Source organism: Trichosurus vulpecula, chromosome 1 (assembly GCF_011100635.1).
Source record: "Trichosurus vulpecula isolate mTriVul1 chromosome 1, mTriVul1.pri, whole genome shotgun sequence".
Taxonomy (NCBI): Eukaryota; Metazoa; Chordata; class Mammalia; order Diprotodontia; family Phalangeridae; genus Trichosurus; species Trichosurus vulpecula.
In genome coordinates, this window is record NC_050573.1 from 440683136 (window position 1) to 440700558 (window position 17423).

A 17423-nucleotide genomic window follows, 5' to 3' on the forward strand; every position below is an offset into this window, starting at 1 on the left:
GAGCTGAATTCAGCTGACTTTTAATAGGTAGAGAATCCCCATCATGTTGTTGCCTGGGATGGCTCTTGGGACAACAGGATAAACCAAGATCCCTCCTGCCTGCTGTGCTTGGCCTACAAGGCAGCAATGCTAAACGTGAGTCTGGTCACTGAAACATATTAAATAGAAGCACAACTTGGCATACAGAACTTGCATTTAGGGAAGATACTCTGTTCCCCCGAGGGGACAGGGACAGTTCCAGTTGGATTCTGGGGAAACTTCAAAAGCATTGACAGATGGCACAAAGGAGCAAGAAATTGAGCAGTTGAGTGTGACTGTTTTTCTTCTGGGCTTTCATATCCAAGTTTCTTCTTATTTTCTTCTTCATTTTGGATGAAAAGACATGTCACCCATACTTTTCCTGTGTCCGTGAGTGACCCAATGACTGGATAGATTCGCAGGTTCATGCTCGTCTCATGGTTATATCTTAATCTGCAGCTAAATATCAAGCCCAGAACAAGCTAGACAGGCTTTGCGACATACCTTAGAAACAACATGATCTCTTCTAGGGAGAATCTCCGGAAGAGGAAAGCAATTGTGAGGAACCTGAGTGAAATAGTAAGGGACTGGCAAAAAGAACACTGGTTGTTTATAAATGGAGGCATTAGAAAGATTCCCTCTTAGAAAAGCCCATTTGCTTAGATTTTGGACCAAATGATAAGAAGGTTCTTAGTGAATTTCTAGAGGTGGAATTCCCTGGAACCCTACTTGTTGGCAAAAGAAAGAAAGAGATGAATTCAGAGAAGGAGGTGGGGTTCAGCTTTTAACTTTTCTTTATGGCTTTGCTGACTTGATTTATACTGAAATACAGTAAATATATACTGAAATACCTCCTCTGTAGACCTATCATATGTGCTAACACAACATAAATAAGAGCCATATACCATAGGAATGGAGGACCCAGTAAGACTGTAAGAAAAATTAAGTTTTTTGAGTCTAGATGAGGGCTTCTTAACCTGGCATCTAAGGAACTTGTTTTTGTATTTTGATAACTATTTCAACATAATTGTTTTCCTTTTTAATCCTTTGTATTTTATTTTATGCATTTAAAAACATTATTCTGATATAGGGTCCATGGGCTTCCCCAGACTATCAGAGGTGTCTAGTACACTAGAAGTCATGAACCCCCGGTACAGATGTATAGGCTCATACACTTTTCTTTTGTTTAATCAGTAAGGAGGACTTAGAGATTCAGAATACATAGGATTCAGAAACATTGCTCTCGAGAGAAAGACTATTTTTTGTATCTTTCTATCCCTAGCACTTAGCATAGTGCCTGGCACATAGTAGATGCTAATTAACTGACTGACTCTTGCTGTTCACATATTTCTCATTCGAGAATGTTTCCTTTAAAGAGAAGGGGGAAAAAAGTGAAGGGGAGAGAGGAGGAAGAGAGTGAGAAAATTTCAAAGGAACATAAGACTAAGCCTATTAGTATGGCCAATATCTTTGCTCCTTGGTGATAGCAGATTCACTTGTTTATTTGCTTTAGTTTTCCATTTTTTGGCCCCTCTTTCCTGTTTCCTTGATTTCTATAGTCTTCCTGCTTTTCTCCATTCTCTCCCCTTTCTAGTTATAGTTTTCTTGATGCGCCTGGACCTGAACATTTTCTCTGTATAGACAGATGCCCTTCCTGCCCTTCCACAGGCAGGACATTCTAGTGCTATGGACCTGAACAACAATGAGGGACAGTCCATGTCCTGGGCTTGTATTACTGAAAGAAGCTTTCATACACAGTCTGAACTGAGTATAGTTCAGATCACAGTGGTCATGTGACAGGGAGAGGTAGAGTTGCCCCTATAAGGACAAACCTATAATTCATTGATTATTGGAAAGGAAGGTCCGGAGCTAGAGCCTTTTTTAGCCAGTCCTCACTTTCCGATGGCTCCTGAGCCCTGGCTCTTTTGGTCATGTTGTCTCACATAATAGCTAACATTGACAATCTTCTAATGAGCTGTACCAAGCTCAAAAACATATATCATTTAAACTGACAGTGTGTGTGGCACAAAAGATGATTTACTGCTGGCTGTGGGCTATTATTCCAAGTATGTACAGAGGCTTCAGATTTCAAAGAAAGATGTGTCTTTACACATAGCAAAAGACTAAGGCTGAGGCATGTGGGAGAGGTGAGGGGGTCATCTGGCTGACAGCTGGCCCATGGGAATTCTTTGCTATCCTTTCCTTTCCTATTCTCAAGCAAATTCTCAATGAAAAATTACAATCAAGTAACCAACTGTTATGCTGTAGTATACCCCCCACGGCCACCTTCAGTAGATGTATGTATGGCTGTGACTGACACACAAGCTCAAGGCAAATACTGCAACCCCAATAATACACTGTACCTGTAATGCCTCAGGGAATCATTTCAAAATTGTTTGGGGGGCAAATTTTAAAACAGTATTTTTAGGTTGAGTGATCTGTTGCAGGGCAGCAGCAGAAGGCGTCACATGTGAGTACTTTGTCAACAGCCATTGCATCTCCTCTTGGAGATCAGAACTGATGAGATGGAGGGACCATTTTTCTACTAAATTTCACTTTGTTAAATCAAAACTAATTTGCAAGATTAAAATACTCAAAGTCGGTTGACTGCGCCTGATATCACTGTTCTACTGAGGAAGAATAGAGCAGTAGAACAAACCAGGGTAGAAGAGAGAACAGATACCTTTTAGGAGGTTTCCTTCCTTAACCTTTCTGTCTGTGATGGCTGCATATGAGCAGAGGGTCTCCCTTTAGTTTTCAAATATTCACAAAACAGTAACCACGTACACTGTCTCACTAGTATTTCCTCACATCTCTCCATCTCTCAGAAGTCAGAAAATGAGTCCCTCCATGGACTTTTCTTGCAGAGATCGCTTACCACACTTTTTGCTGTCAGCTGCCTTGTCATGATTTTTCTCCTTCACCCTCTGAAAGTGCCCCACCCCATCTGCTCTATACCACATGGTTTCCTTCAAAAGATATTATTGTTACAACCCAAATTATACGTTGCTCTTTTCTAAGTAAACAGGAAATATATTGTTGGAAAAAAATAGAATCTCTTTTCTCAGCATGAATGTTGTAATAAGCCAACCTATATTTCCTGCATATTACTGCATTAACATTAGCACTTATTTACACCATCACTATTCCCTTTTAAGCTTTCTAGCTCTGACTCAGCAAAATCTGAAACTATTCTGACAATTTTAGTGCCATTTTTAGAAAGGTTTACATTGATGAAAAGAGAGGGCTTTCAGCATACATTGTCTTCCTCTTGCCCGCTTTAGGAGGAGGTAGCTTTCTTTACAGTTTGGAAAGAAATGATGCATGGCAAAGCGAGGTGTGCAAAAATTGTATCTGGGGGAAAAGACTCACACAGCTAAGCATCAGTCACCACAAGAGGTTGAGTTATGATAATATCTGACCCACCTTTCTTGGCATGAAATATCTAAAGCCTTTGCACCAATCAACGAAATTGACACTTGGAAAAGACAGAGAAACGAAATGACAAATGGCTTTTTCCTCCCTGCCAGTTACATCAAAACCTGGGTTCTTGTGTCAGGCAGCCGGAGTCCCACCAAGCCTCCACACACGAGCACAGTAGAAGCTAGTAGAATAGGGATGGCTTTGGTGATACCAACGAGGGAGCCGAATATTAAGTTTCCAAGCACAGCTGCTGCTTTGCATAGAGCATTCAAGAAGCCAAAACCTGTTGACCTGAAAAAAAAAAAAGGCAAAGCAAAATGAAAAACGTGAAGAAAGTGGTTTCTGTGCTTCCAACATACATATGCCTGCACTCTGATACCAAGACATACTTCAACACCACTTATAATAAATACCCGTTATAATAAAGCTTAAATTCTTTGCAAGTGAGTTCTGCATATTACTGGGACAAATAATTAAACCCTCAAAAGCAAAAAAACTGGGACAAAAGCCAAGGCAGCTGGTGCTTTGCTTCCAACCCTCTGTTGACTCACTATCTCCATTTGAGCTGTTCCTGTAGCTTTGAGAGTCCGAAGGGCAAGAAGGTGTGAAGAAGCTGAGGGAGTCCTGGCCCTTGCCATTCAGCTCGATTCAACTAACCAGAAAAGCTTACTAAATGAACACCTAAATCACCTCATCGATTATGCTGCCCAACAGGTAGATTTGAGAAAGGGAAGGCAGCTGGAGCGCAGTCTGGGAGGCGATACCTTCCATCATCACAAGAGAGCCTGGACCCCGGACCCCGGGGTGGACAAAAAGGAGGCTTGGCTCTTTTCAAATTGGGTCTTTGCAGCATGGAATTTAATGTTTTATCAAAATGTCATTTCACACAACTATATTACTATATTCAAATGAAGGTATAAAATTTCATTGTCAAAGCAGGCACAAATATTTAATTATAAGACATTTGGGGTTTTGTGTCTTTAGTACGTCCTTCCTTCAGTTTAGATTGTCAGGAATTGACCTAGGGAACAAGTTGTTAGGTAACTTCTCTGGATACAGCTATGAAAGGCAACCAGAGTGGTAACTATGCCTGGGGCAAGTGATAAAGAACAAGATTGGGAGAGGGGAGGAAGGAGAGGGTGAAGACCAAGGCTGAGACAGATGCTGAGGAAGCTGCTCCTCGGGCAAGAGCTCACCTGGGACTGAGGAAGGTCTGAGGATTCTGAACCTCCAGTGTACCATGGATGGCTTTTGTGTGGCTCTCTGACTCACACTAGTTACCTGATCTGGTCTAGTTACACGGGAGAGGGAATGTCCATTTCTTCTGTGTCTCTGAAGAGCAACAAAGTCCCAGATCCCCTAAACCCTAGCAAGAGGCAGAGGGCATTTTGATGAAGAAGGAATAGTAATCATCTCTTTCAACCATTAAAGGAGACCAGGATGTCCAAGCAGTGGCAAGGAGTGGGCGTGTCCCTGGGCCCCAGGTAAGAGAGGGGGAGCAGTTGTGTTACTGAGATGAGGGCAGGAGGGGAGGGGAATGTGTCCTCAGTTGAGGACCATGAGGTATGGAGGTGGCAGTCTCCCCTGGTAGGGGAGGAAAAATGTCTCTCTACATTTCTGTGCCCTGGAAAGTTCCAGATACCCTGACTTAGTTAATGCTCTGAGGACAGCTACTACCATCTCCTTTCTTTCAACTTTCAGAGACAAATATTGGCCTGAACTGATTACCACTTCTCATTTTCATAACACGTTTCCTTGTGGGAAAACTAAATCTAGCTAAATATGGAAGAAGGCATTTTTCTAATCAATAGTGATTTAGAGAATTTTTTCATATGACTATAGATAGCTTTAATTTCTTCATCTGAAAACTGCTTGTTAATATCCTCTGACCATTTATCAATTGAGGAATGACTTGTATTCTTATAAATTTGACTCCACTCTATATATTTTAGCAATGAGGTCTTTATCAGAAACACTGGCTGTAAAAATTCTTCCCCAGTTTTCTGCTTTCCAGCAAACATTTCTTAAGTGCTTACTGTGTATGTGTAAGGTACCGTGCTAGGTTCTGATAATAAAAAGACAAAAATAAAATAGTCCTACTCTCAAGGAATTTATATTTTATTGGATATTTGCTAAATCCCTGTTAACTAGAATTGCTACTCATTATTCCTCTGTTAAAGTCTGACTTGGATGCCTCATTGCTAAGTGACGGTGATGCCAGGGTCTCAAAGGCTATGCCTATTGTACCAGACCTGCTAAGTTGAGAAGATTTTAACTGTGGGCTAGCAGGAGACTATATTTACCATTTGAGGACCAGCTAAGTGTTGATCCCAGGGTGATTAATTTGTCAGCTACAGCAACTTCCAAAGACCTGCTACTAAGATTGGTATCTGCATGAGTGAAAGAAATACCCATATTGGTGAAATCTAAGGCCATTGATGGGCAGCTAGGTGGAACAGTAAATAGAGCTCTGAGCCCAGAGACAGAAAGACTCATCTTCAGGAATTCAGATCTGACCTCAGGCACTTACTAGCTGTGTGACCCTGGGCAAGTCACTTATCCCTGTTTGCATCAGTTTCCTTATCTGTAAAATGAGCTGGAGAAGGAAATGGCAAACTACCCTAGCATCTTTGCCAAGAAAATCCCAAATAGAGTCACAAAGAATTGGACATGACTGAAATGACAGAACAAGGTCATTGAAGGATTAAAATAATAATAGGTCAATAGTATTGCCTCTACATTTTGTACTTTTCATATCTTTTAAGACATTTGCTGTTGACACTGATAAATCTTCCACACATAAAGGATGCCTCCTTTCTTTCAGCAGGATGCACAAATTTGGAGTATCCACCCCAAATTTTCACACGGACTATTTGTGCCCGACCTGTGGTAGAGAATTCCAAACTCGTATTGGTCTGATCAGCCACAGTCGGAAACACTGAATCTTGACTCAAGCACAGTGATGTCGTTTAGGTCCTCTTCAAGAATGAAGGACAACCAACCAGTGGACTATAGGTATGGAATAAGGAATATATTATTCTACCTGGCCAATGTACTGGTTTGCTTAATTTTTTGTTAGAAGGAACAGTTCCATGAGGGTTGTTATTTGCTCATTTTTTCAGGTGCGTCCAACTTTTTGTGACCTCTTTTGGGGATTTTCCTGGCAAAGATACTGGAGTGGTTTGCCATTTTCTTCTCCAGGTCATTTTACAGATGAGAAAACTGAGGCAAACAGGGTTAAGTGACTTGCCTAGGGCCATGCAGCTAGTAAGTGTCTGAGGCCAGATTTGAACTTGAGTCTTTTTGACTGCAGACACAGTGCTCTATCCACTGTGACACCTACCTGCCCTCTGTGGGGGTAGGAATGACATTAGTGGGACATCATAGAAAACATATCATAGAAAATGTATCAAAGAAAGAGGGAACAAAATTTTCTTCTTTGTACTTTGTAAGCTGAATCTATGGCTAAAGGTGATGGTAATCCTTTCACCACTTGCAAGGAACTTGGTAACCAGCAATAGAAAAGAACTTTTTTTGTCAAACCACAGAGTAAGTTGATTCTTTCAGTTTGGCAGCTGGCAGTAGTGTGGAATGTGGAGGATATGTAACATGATCTCTTATGAAGGAAAAAATGGGAACTTCTGAGGAGAATGGGGGAACTAGAGAAACACATGAAATCAGTCACAAGATCATGCTAATTTTATATTCTCCTTTTTTAAAATGAAGAGATTAGTAATGTCAGCACCAAGTCCAAAGATAATAGAGATTGCTTACACAGAAGACAATTAAAAAAATAAAGTAATTTAAGTATGCTTTTTAAGTATTAGAAGATTGAATAATAAGTGTTCTTCAGAAGAGAGTATAAAGACATTTCCTCCTAGGAGGGGATCTGGAGATGATGCCAGGATTGTGAAGTTGTCCTCTGTCAGCAAAAATTATTTTAAAAATTGTCTAACAACTTAATCTTTTTCTTTCTTGGAAAAAACAACTTCTGTTTATAAACTTTAGCACTTTAAGGTTTACAAGGCAGTTTTCCTCCCAGCAGTTTTGTGAGGTTGGGAAAGAACAAGTGGTGTTATTTCCACTTAATCTTGAGGAAACAGTCTCTGAGAAGTGAAAAGATTTGTCTATAGTTACTGGCTCTAAGTGTCAGGGCTGGGCAGAGGTCTCGAGGGTTTACTCTAGGACTCCAAGGAAATATCAAATTCAGTTTATTTCATTAAAAAGGCACTGTCTTTGTATGTTGTAGATAGGGGAGAAGAAGAAGGGATCACAACTTTAAAAAAAAAGTGCTTCTCAGTGAATTTCCTTCAAGGGTTAATAAAATGACCAATAAAGAATTTATATCTGGCATTAAAATCACTAGGCAAATGATAGTAGGGTAGGGGATGTAACATAATATTTCCCCAATACAAAAAAAAATCTTATTTTATACTACTGAGAAAACGTTACAGACTACCCCTTTATGACATTCTAACAGTAACAAAGGCTTGCATAAAATTTCCTGAGCATTCTGGAACTCGATTTTTCTATTCAGTGCTCAAAGGCAAGCAAACATACTGATTGTTTGGTATCCATGGGATTCTAAGGAAGATTCCACTGTCTTGATTTCCCAGGAATCTGCATTTTCATTTCTAAAGCAAAGACAGTCTTTGAGGAGGACAATTTGCAGGAGGTTTGACACCTATGACAGACTTAAAATAGTGGCAACATACGAAAGAATTCATTTCCCTTTCCTTGGGGAACACTTGCATCTGGAAATAGTGGTTACTTTCCAATTCTTTGTGGTAGAGGCAAGTCATCAGACGGTTTTAGAAAGGTCGTTCACAGAAGGAAAAGTCTCTTTGAAAGTTCTTTGCACATGAGGTGAGCAGAGCTCAGTTAAGTTGTCCCTTGTACTTAGGAGAAATGCATAAAACAAAGCTACTACAGAGACCCTGGTGGCATGGAATCTGTGGCTGTTGGCTGGTTTCTAGGAAGCTGCGGCTGGCTGCTGTAGCATTTTACATATGATAATGAACCTTTCCTATCTAATAACTACCAATGAACAAAAGTGTGGAAAGAGAAGAAACATTAGACCTAGTTAGTTCCTCTTCTTGTTCCTATTCTGATCTATTTATCCGAATCTTTTGAACATTAATTCCTCCTCTCCCACCCCCCACCCTCTCAATTGATGGCACGTTGTGACTAAGTAGCAGCAGTGGCTTTTCCCTCTCTCTTTTTCTCTTCCCTTTCTTCTTCCCTCCTCCTTCTTCTCTCCCCCCATCTTCTGTCTCTCTCTCTTGTCATTAGTCCCCATTGTCTGACAAGCATGAACTTGGTTATATGTAGTAAGTTTGCTACAGGATTGTCTGAGTAGCCCTGGGTAAAATATCAACCAGGGATACTGTGGCTGGACCAGGCCTACTTATCCCTTGGCCCTTTTCACTGAACAGGCAGGACTCCATTTTTTTGATTTTACTTTTGAAAATGGTGACAAAAAAGACTCCCCTCCCCGGCCCCCCCCCCCCCCCCCCCCCCCGCCAAAATTCCCACTTGTTAAGATTTTTCATTCTTTTGCATTCCTTTCCTAACCCCCCTCCTTGTAGTTCTAGCTGCAGTTCCTTAAGTCAACAAAGAATAAGCCAAAGGTTCCAAACTCTGCACCATTTACAAGTACTAAAATGGTATAGGTCAAGGTGTGGACTAATGGCAGAATATTCATGCATTTTTTTTCCCCAATTAACAAGAATTTATTTTTTTTCTCCCAACTCCCTTCCTCCTAAATCAAAAAATTCCTCCTAATCTTCAAAAAGGAAAAAAGAAGGCAGACAAAACACAAATCATTACAGCAATAAACACAACACCTATGATGTTTGTGATTATGCCTGTATAGTTCTGTATCACAGGATATAAGAGACTCTCCATATAGAAGGCAGAAGAAGTAAAACATGTATTCAAATGCAGAGGATCAAGTCCCAAAACCAACGACTCCAATTCAACATAGCAATTAAATCCCAAAACCAGTAAGTCCACTTCATCCATAACAGCAACGAACTTAAAGCACAAAATCACAGCAGGGACTCAAGTTATCCTGTAACTTTCCCCCCTGATGGGGCCTCCCTGTAAACACTCACAAATCCTGATTGTCTGCTTGCCTGTGTCATCTCCCCACTCAGTTTTCTGGTCTCCAAAGCATACTGGTTCAATCTTTGCTCTGCACTCTCTCAACTTGGAGTTCTTACTTTTTCTCCTTGGGCTGAATCCAGGCTTCTCTTTTGACTTCCAAATTCTCACTCCTCAATGACTATCTTTTTAGGGCACAAGGGCTTCATACCTCTTGTGACCTAATTAGCAAAAGGGTGGGCCTGGGGCTTCCCACCTAGTAAGTAAAGGGTGTAAACCTGCCTACAATCAAGCTCCCTCCTAATCCCTTAACTGGCTCCACCTGAGAAGCTTCCCTTAACTAGCTCCACCTGAGGCCTATTGAATGGGCAGGGAAGATCTTTAATCACATTAACACCACAAACACTTCTAACAAATGCAGAGTCATGCCCTGATTTTATGCACTGTTTGCCAATTTCTAGAGTATAAATGCTCACACAGAAAATTTAACAATAAGATCACTGGTAGGAGTTGAGTCCAGAACATCCCTAGATACAGAGAACACTAGAAGGATTTAGCATTCATGAGATCAGTGAAAGCAGAGTTTTGACAGTATCTTCTCTTGTTTTTTCCTCTCAAGGGCTTCTCAGTGTCATAGATATGGGACCTTAACACTTGCTGAGGTTCAGAAAGTACCTTTGTTTTATCAGCAACATACCTCACAGTACCTCTGAGGGTGGGTCACAGCTACATCAGGATAATTTCATTCATGTTATGTGGATTCTTATTATCATTAGTTTCAGAGGGTAATATTTATTGATCTGGTCTTTGAATTTTGGGGATGTTACCCAGTTCCAAGCCTACAGTTCTCTACACAGGGACTGCAGAGCCTAGCATGGCACAATTTGGGAACTATGCTCTTGTGGAGGCCAGGAAGAAATACATGTGAACTAATTCTCTCATTTTAACTGGCAGTCATTGATAGGAGACTAAAAAATGGGTAGGATGGGTAGCTACCTTCACTCCCTCTCCCCCAAATTTATATGTATTATTACATAATACATATAAAATATATTATATAAATTTATTATATGTTACTCTCCTTCATGTATTCTCCTGGCTAGTCAAACTGTTATTCTTGCTGTTATTCATACATGACATTTCATTTTCCATCTCTATGCCTTTGCCCAGGTGGCCCTCCATTCCTGAAATGTACATCCTCCTTACCTCTGCTTCTTAGAATCCTTAGTTTCCTTCAGATTTCAGCTATCATACCACTTCTTTTTTTTAAAAAAATTAAAATTTAAAAAAGTTTTTTATTAGTTAGTTTATTTATTTTTAGTCTTCAACATTCACTTCCATCAGTTTTTCTATTTATTTGATATTTTTTTGTTTTCAGCATTGATTTCCACAAGGGTTTCAAATACAGAATTTCTCTCCATTTCTACCCTCCCCCCCACTCCAAGATGACATATATTCTGGTTGTCCTGTTCCCCAGTCAGCCCTCCCTTCTGTCACCCCACTCCTCCCCATCCCTTTTTCCCTTACTTTCTTATAGGGCAAGATAGATTTCTATGCCCCATTCCCTGTATATCTTATTTCCTAGTTGCAAGCAAAACTTTTTTTTTTAACATCTGTTTTTAAAACTTTGAGTTCCAAATTCTCTCTCCTCTTCCCTCCCCACCCACCCTCCCTAAGAAGGCAAGAGATTCCACATAGGTCACATGTATGTATATCATTATGTAAAACCCTTCCACAATACTCATGTTGTTAAAGACTAACTATATTTTCCTCCTTCCTATCCTATCCCCCTTTATTGAATTTTCTCCCTTGACTCTGTCCCTTTTCAAAAGTGTTCACTTTTGATTACCTCCTCCCCCTAGCTGCCCTCCCTTCTATTGTCCCCCCTTTTTTATCTCCTTCCTCCTTCTTTCCTGTGGGGTAAGATACCCAATTGAGTGTGTATGGTATTCCCTCCTCAGGTCAAATCTGATGGGAGCAAGATTCACTCATTCCCCCTCACCTGCCCCCTCTTCCCTTTCTACAGAACTGCTTTTTCTTGCCACTTTTATGTGAGATAGTTTACTCCATTCTATCTCTTCCTTTCTACCTCTCTCAATATATTCCTCTCTCATCCCTTAATTTGATTTTATTTTTTAGATATCATCCCTTCATATTCAACTCACCCTGTGCCCTCTGTCTCTCTATATATGTATATTCCCTTCAACTACCCTAATACTGAGGTCTCATAAATTATAAACATCATCTTTCAATGTAGGAATGTAAACAAAACAGTTCAACTTTAGTAAGTCCCTTGGGATTTCTCTTTCGTGTTTACCTTTTCATGCTTCTCTTGATTCTTGTCTTTGAAAGTCAAATTTTCTATTCAGCTCTGGTCTTTTCACTGAGAAAGCTGGAAAGTCCTCTATTTTATTGAAAATCCATATTTTGCCTTGGAGCATGATACTCAGTTTTGCTGGGTACGTGATTCTTGGTTTTAATCCTAGCTCCATTGACCTCCAGAATATCATATTCCAAGCCCTTCAATCCCTTAATGTAGAAGCTGCTAGATCTTGTGTTATCCTGATTGTGTTTCCACAATACTCAAATTGTTTCTTTCTGGCTGCTTGCAGTATTTTCTCCTTGATCTGGGAGCTCTGGAATTGGGGGACAATATTCCTAGGAGTTTTCTTTTTGGGATCTTTTTGAGGAGGCGATCGGTGGATTCTTTCAATTTCTATTTTACCCTCTAGTTCTAGAATATCAGGGCAGTTCTCCTTGATAATTTCTTGAAAGATGATATCTAGGCTCTTTTTTTGATTATGGCTTTCAGGTAGTCCAATCATTTTTAAATTATCTCTCCTGGATCTATTTTCCAGGTTAGTTGTTTTCCCAATGAGATATTTCACATTGTCTTCCATTTTCTCATTCCTTTGGTTCTGTTTTATAATATCTTGATTTCTCATAAAGTCACTAGCTTCCACTTGCTCCAATCTAATTCTTAAAGTCGTATTTTCTTCAGTGGTCTTTTGGACCTCCTTTTCCATTTGGCTAATTCTGCCTTTCAAGGCATTCTTCTCCTCATTGGCTTTTTGGAGCTCTTTTGCCATTTGAGTTAGTCTATTTTTAAGGTGTTATTTTCTTCAGTATTTTTTTGGGTCTCCTGTAGCAAGTCATTGACTTGTTTTCCATGATTTTCTCACATCATTCTCATTTCTCTCCCCAATTTTTCCTCTACTTCTCTAACTTGCTTTTCCAAATCCTTTTTGAGCTCTTCTATGGCCTGAGACCAGTTCGTGTTTTTCTTGGAGGCTTTTGTTGTAGGCTCTTTGACTTTGTTGACTTCTTCTGGCTGTATGTTTTGGTCTTCTTTGTCACCAAAGAAAGATTCCAAAATCTGAGTCTGAATCTGAGTCCATTTTTGCTGCCTGGCCATGTTCCCAGCCTACTTATTTGACCCTTGAGTTTTTCATTGGGGTATGACTGCTTGTAGAGTAGAGAGTACTTTGTCCCTCAAACTCTGCCACACCAGCAATACTTTTCCCCCGAGAACCGCCAACCTGACTGGACTCTGATCTAAGCTGTCTCTTCAGTCCTGCTCTGATCCACCACTTAATTCCTCCCAGTAGGTGGGCCTGGGGCCTGAAGCAACTGCAGCTGTAGTTCTGTAGCTGCCCCACCTCTGCTGCCCCTGGGGTGGTGGCCGAACCTCCAACTCCTTTCACTCTGTCCCTTGCAGCTTTTCCCACTAACCTTCTCTGTTGTCTTTGGTGTTTGTGGGTTGAGAAGTCTGGTAACTGCCACAGCTCACTGATTCAGGGCACTAGGGCCTGTTCGACCCAGCTCCTGGTCTGGTTGGGAGCCATGCTGGGCTCTGCTCTGCTCAGTTCCCAGGTCCGTGTGACAGACCTTGCCCAGTGACCATCCAGGCTGTCCTGGGCTGGAACCCTGCTTCCCTCTGCTATTCTGTGGGTTCTTCAGTTCTAGAATTTGTTCAGAGCCATTTTTATAGGTGTTTGGAGGGACCTGGGTGAGAGCTTACGCAAGTTCCTGCTTTCCAGCCTCCATCTTGGCTCCACCCCCCACTTCCATCAGTTTTAAATTTTTTCCCCCTCCCTCACCAAGATGGCCTGCTTTATGAAATAGGCTCTACATATACATTTCTATTAAACATATTTTCACATTAGTCACGTTGTATGGAAGAATTAGAATGAATGGAAGAAACCATGAGAAAGAAAAAACAAAACAGAAAGACAACAAAAAAGAAAATAGTCTGCTTCACTCTGCATTCAGACTCCATAGTTTTTCCTCTGGATGTGGATGGGATTTTACATCATCTCATACTGCCAAAATATTCCCTTGTATTTACTTTGTATATATTTTGAATATACTTAAATGGGTATATGTTGTCTTCCTTGAAAGACTGTAAGCTCTTTGAGGACAAAATCTGTGTCCTTTTTGTCTTTGTGTCCCTAACACCTGTATTTGGCACAGTACCTGGGACGAAGTAAGCACTTAATTAATGCTTGTTGACTGACTGAGCAGAGGTGTCTGCCTTAGCCTTGACCTCTCACAGGGACCATCCCCTGTCTGCTTACATTATCCCTCGAAAATGGTGGACTTGGGGGCAACTAGGTGGCACAGTGAGTAGAGCACCGGCCCTGGAGTCAGGAGGACCTGAGTTCAAATCCGGCCTCAGACACTTGACACACTTACTAGTTGTGTGACCTTGGGCAAGTCACTTAACCCTAATTGCCCTGCCTTCCCCCTGCAAAAAAAAAAAAAGGTGTACTTGAAGTCCTCAGTCTTAACTTCTATTCTTTTCTTTCCCAGGAGATCAAGTATATCAACTGATAGCCAAGTGGGGTGAGAAAAGGAACCTGGATTGACCCGGATTTCCTCCACTGAGGAAAGGTAGAGTGGTCAGTAGTTGCCCTTCAAGGGCAAGGAAAAGAATCAGGGAACACATGGGTTGGCTCGAGTCAGTTGCCTGCCTTCACCCAGGTATAGCCAAGGAAAGAAGGACAGAAACCCGCACTTATTAAGTGCCAGGTATTGTGCCGGGCACTTTACAAATATCTCATTTGATTCTCACAACAACCCTGGGAGGTAGATGCTATTATTATCCCCATTTTACAGTTGAAGAAACTGAGGCAAACAGAGGTTGAGTGACTTGGCCATGATCACACAACTACTCAGGTCTTTCTGACTCAAGATCCAGAGTTCTATCCACTGCACCCCCTCATTGTAAATGGTGATAAGGCTGCTTTAGGGGACAATTCAGTGAGTAGAGAAGATACAATAGATTGATTCTGAAGAATGGGTTGAGAATGTCACATTTTATTGTCCTTTCACTCCCTATTTCTTGTCTTTCTCTCATTTTCCCTTATTCTACTATTTTTCTGTGTTCATTTACTTTTGTCTCCCACTCCCTTTTCCTAACTCCCCATTCACAGCTGACTTTCCCTGAGATGCCCTTAGGCGGAACTTCGTCTTGTCTTGTACATTAGGAAAACCAAGAGAATCTCATTGGTCAGAATTTAATCCAGATCGATATGTGATTAGGGAGTCATAAAGCAATGACAATTCTCTGCCCTTCTGTCCACCACTATTCCTGGTGGAGATAAAAAACCAACAACAAACCAGACACTTTCTGAAGCATGGATGAAACTGGAGAAGATGTAGAAATGTCTCAGGAAACTCTAGGAAATACTTTTTTTTTAAACTGGATTTGTCATTTCACTCACCTAGGGAACTTTTTATAAGGAAACTCCTTTTATCAAGACAGATCAGCACCTGCTCTGCAATTCATAGTCTTAAAGAATTGCCAGTATCCTGATTGCTGGCTATAAAGCAGCAAACCAGGATTTCTGTGAAAGTAAATGTCCTGGACTTTGCACTAAATTCACCAAAATCTATAAGCTGGCAGGTGTAGACACTGATAACCTGTCCTTCATAAACAGGCATGTGGTCTGACTGGGCACATGCGCACTTAGCTCCTGGTAATAGTTTCCATTTAGCAAAAGGAAAATTTATGATGATCACTGCTCTTACAATACAGCAGTGTTTGTTGTGACTTATGATATACTTTGATTCAGTCATCAGCAAAAATTGATTCAATTTCTGGGGGAGGCCATGGTGAGCATCAATTCTGAATTTCTACTATGGGAAGAAAAGAAGAAAAAAATGGCTTCTAAACAGGTTTTAATTGAGTTATGAAGAAAAGATTCCTGAAAGCCATAATCAAAAAAAGTGCCAAGATATCACATTTCAAGATATTATCAAGGAAAGCTACCCCGATATTCTAGAACCAGAGGGTAAAATAGAAATTGAAAGAAGCTACTGATCACTTCCTTGAAGAGATCCCAAAATGAAAAGATGCCTGAAGGTGAAAATCATGGAGCATCAAAATACGGGTTCTTAAAGAAGTTGTGCAAACGCCTTCTCTGGAGATTTTGAAAAACAAGGTAGATTTTTCTCTGTCCCCTACACTGAACAAGGAATTGGACAAGGTGGCTTTTTCTCAATCTCTTCCAGCCTTAGAATTTTCTCCTCTTTCTGTTTAGCTCTCAGTGCAGGCAGAAGAGTAGCTATTGATCATCCTAGTCTTTGACAATTGGGACATCCAATATCACCCTGAAGGAAAGAGACTTGAGATTAGTTAGGGCAGCATTTACTGGGGTGGGGGTAGAGGGCTGGAGGCAGCCCAGGCTTCGAGTCTGTTGCAAGGAAGCAGCTGTCACAAAGTAAAAAAGACTTTCCATATAGCTTAAAGCAAGTAATAGACTGTAGCCATTTCTCTCTACTCAGGCCGTTCCACTTTCCAGGAGCCCTCAGTACCTGGGGCCTTCTCACACTAGAACATCTCTCTAACCCTGAGTCCCCCCTTCACCCAATGGTGAGTGTTTCCCAGGGCCTCTATTTTGGAGAGGGGATTCAGGTCAGCCCATACTTCATTCCCCTCCCCCGCCCCCCATTCTACTTCTAATTCTTTAGACTTTACCGCCATGCCTTGTCTGCCTTCTCACCAAGGAACTTTCCTTAGTACCTGGGGACTTCTCCCCCTGGAACATCCTTCCAAACCTCTGGCCCCATTTTCTCTTTGTTGAGATTCTCTTGGGGGTTTCCATTTTGGGGAGGGGCTAGGGATGGCCATTCTTTGGACTTAATCACCATTTCTCCATGGATATTCCCCTCCCAGCTTTTCAGTTCCATTTATTTCTCTGTTATTTCTCACCATTAGAATATAAGTTCCTTGGCAAAGTGCCATGGTCTCAGGGGGCAGAGGCAAGCTCCCCTCCAATAATACATTTTTAAAAAGAAAATGAACAGGAAAAAAAAATGGTGAAATTGTTAATCAATTGCTCATGACAATTTCAGGGAAAAAACACTTTAAAAGAGAGAAACAGTGACAGTCACTAGCTGTATGACCTTAGAAGAGTCATTGCAACTCTCTGAGCCATAAATGGCTCCCAATATAAAAATTTCCTCCATTGTTCCTGTTGTAACAGAGCAGTTCTGTCCTAAATTGCCCAGGTGTGAATGCCATTTTGAACCCTCAAACCCATTACTAGGTTGAGTGCAAATGTGAGAACTCCCATAGTTGAGAACTCCCCCAAAGCAGAGACCAGAAGCACTATCAGGTCATCAGAGTTCACACTTTGGTGATGGAATGAGGGGAGGGGCTAAACAAGGGAAGCCCTATAAAAGCACTCAACAATTCAGTCCCGTACTCTTGTTTGCTGCCAGAACTCCGAGGAAAGAGGTACCTTTCCTGAGTTGACTATCTTTGAAGAAAGGACTAGAACAAGAGAAGCCCTATAAAAGCACTCAATAATTCAGTCCTGTAATCTTGTTTGCTGCCAGAACTCCTAGGAAAGAGGTACAGTTACCTTTCC

The 17423-nt window shown here is 41.1% G+C and overlaps 1 protein-coding gene across 1 annotated transcript in view; it reads right to left on the reverse strand.

Moving 5' to 3' along the window:
• Positions 1-3548: 3548 nt before the first annotated feature.
• SV2C (synaptic vesicle glycoprotein 2C) overlaps positions 3549-17423 on the reverse strand; it is a 219922-nt gene continuing 206047 nt past the window's right edge. Inside the window, exon 12 of the mRNA XM_036747087.1 lies at positions 3549-3732. Within this exon, the coding sequence (XP_036602982.1) occupies positions 3549-3732 (184 nt within the window). The remainder of the gene's footprint in view (positions 3733-17423) is intronic.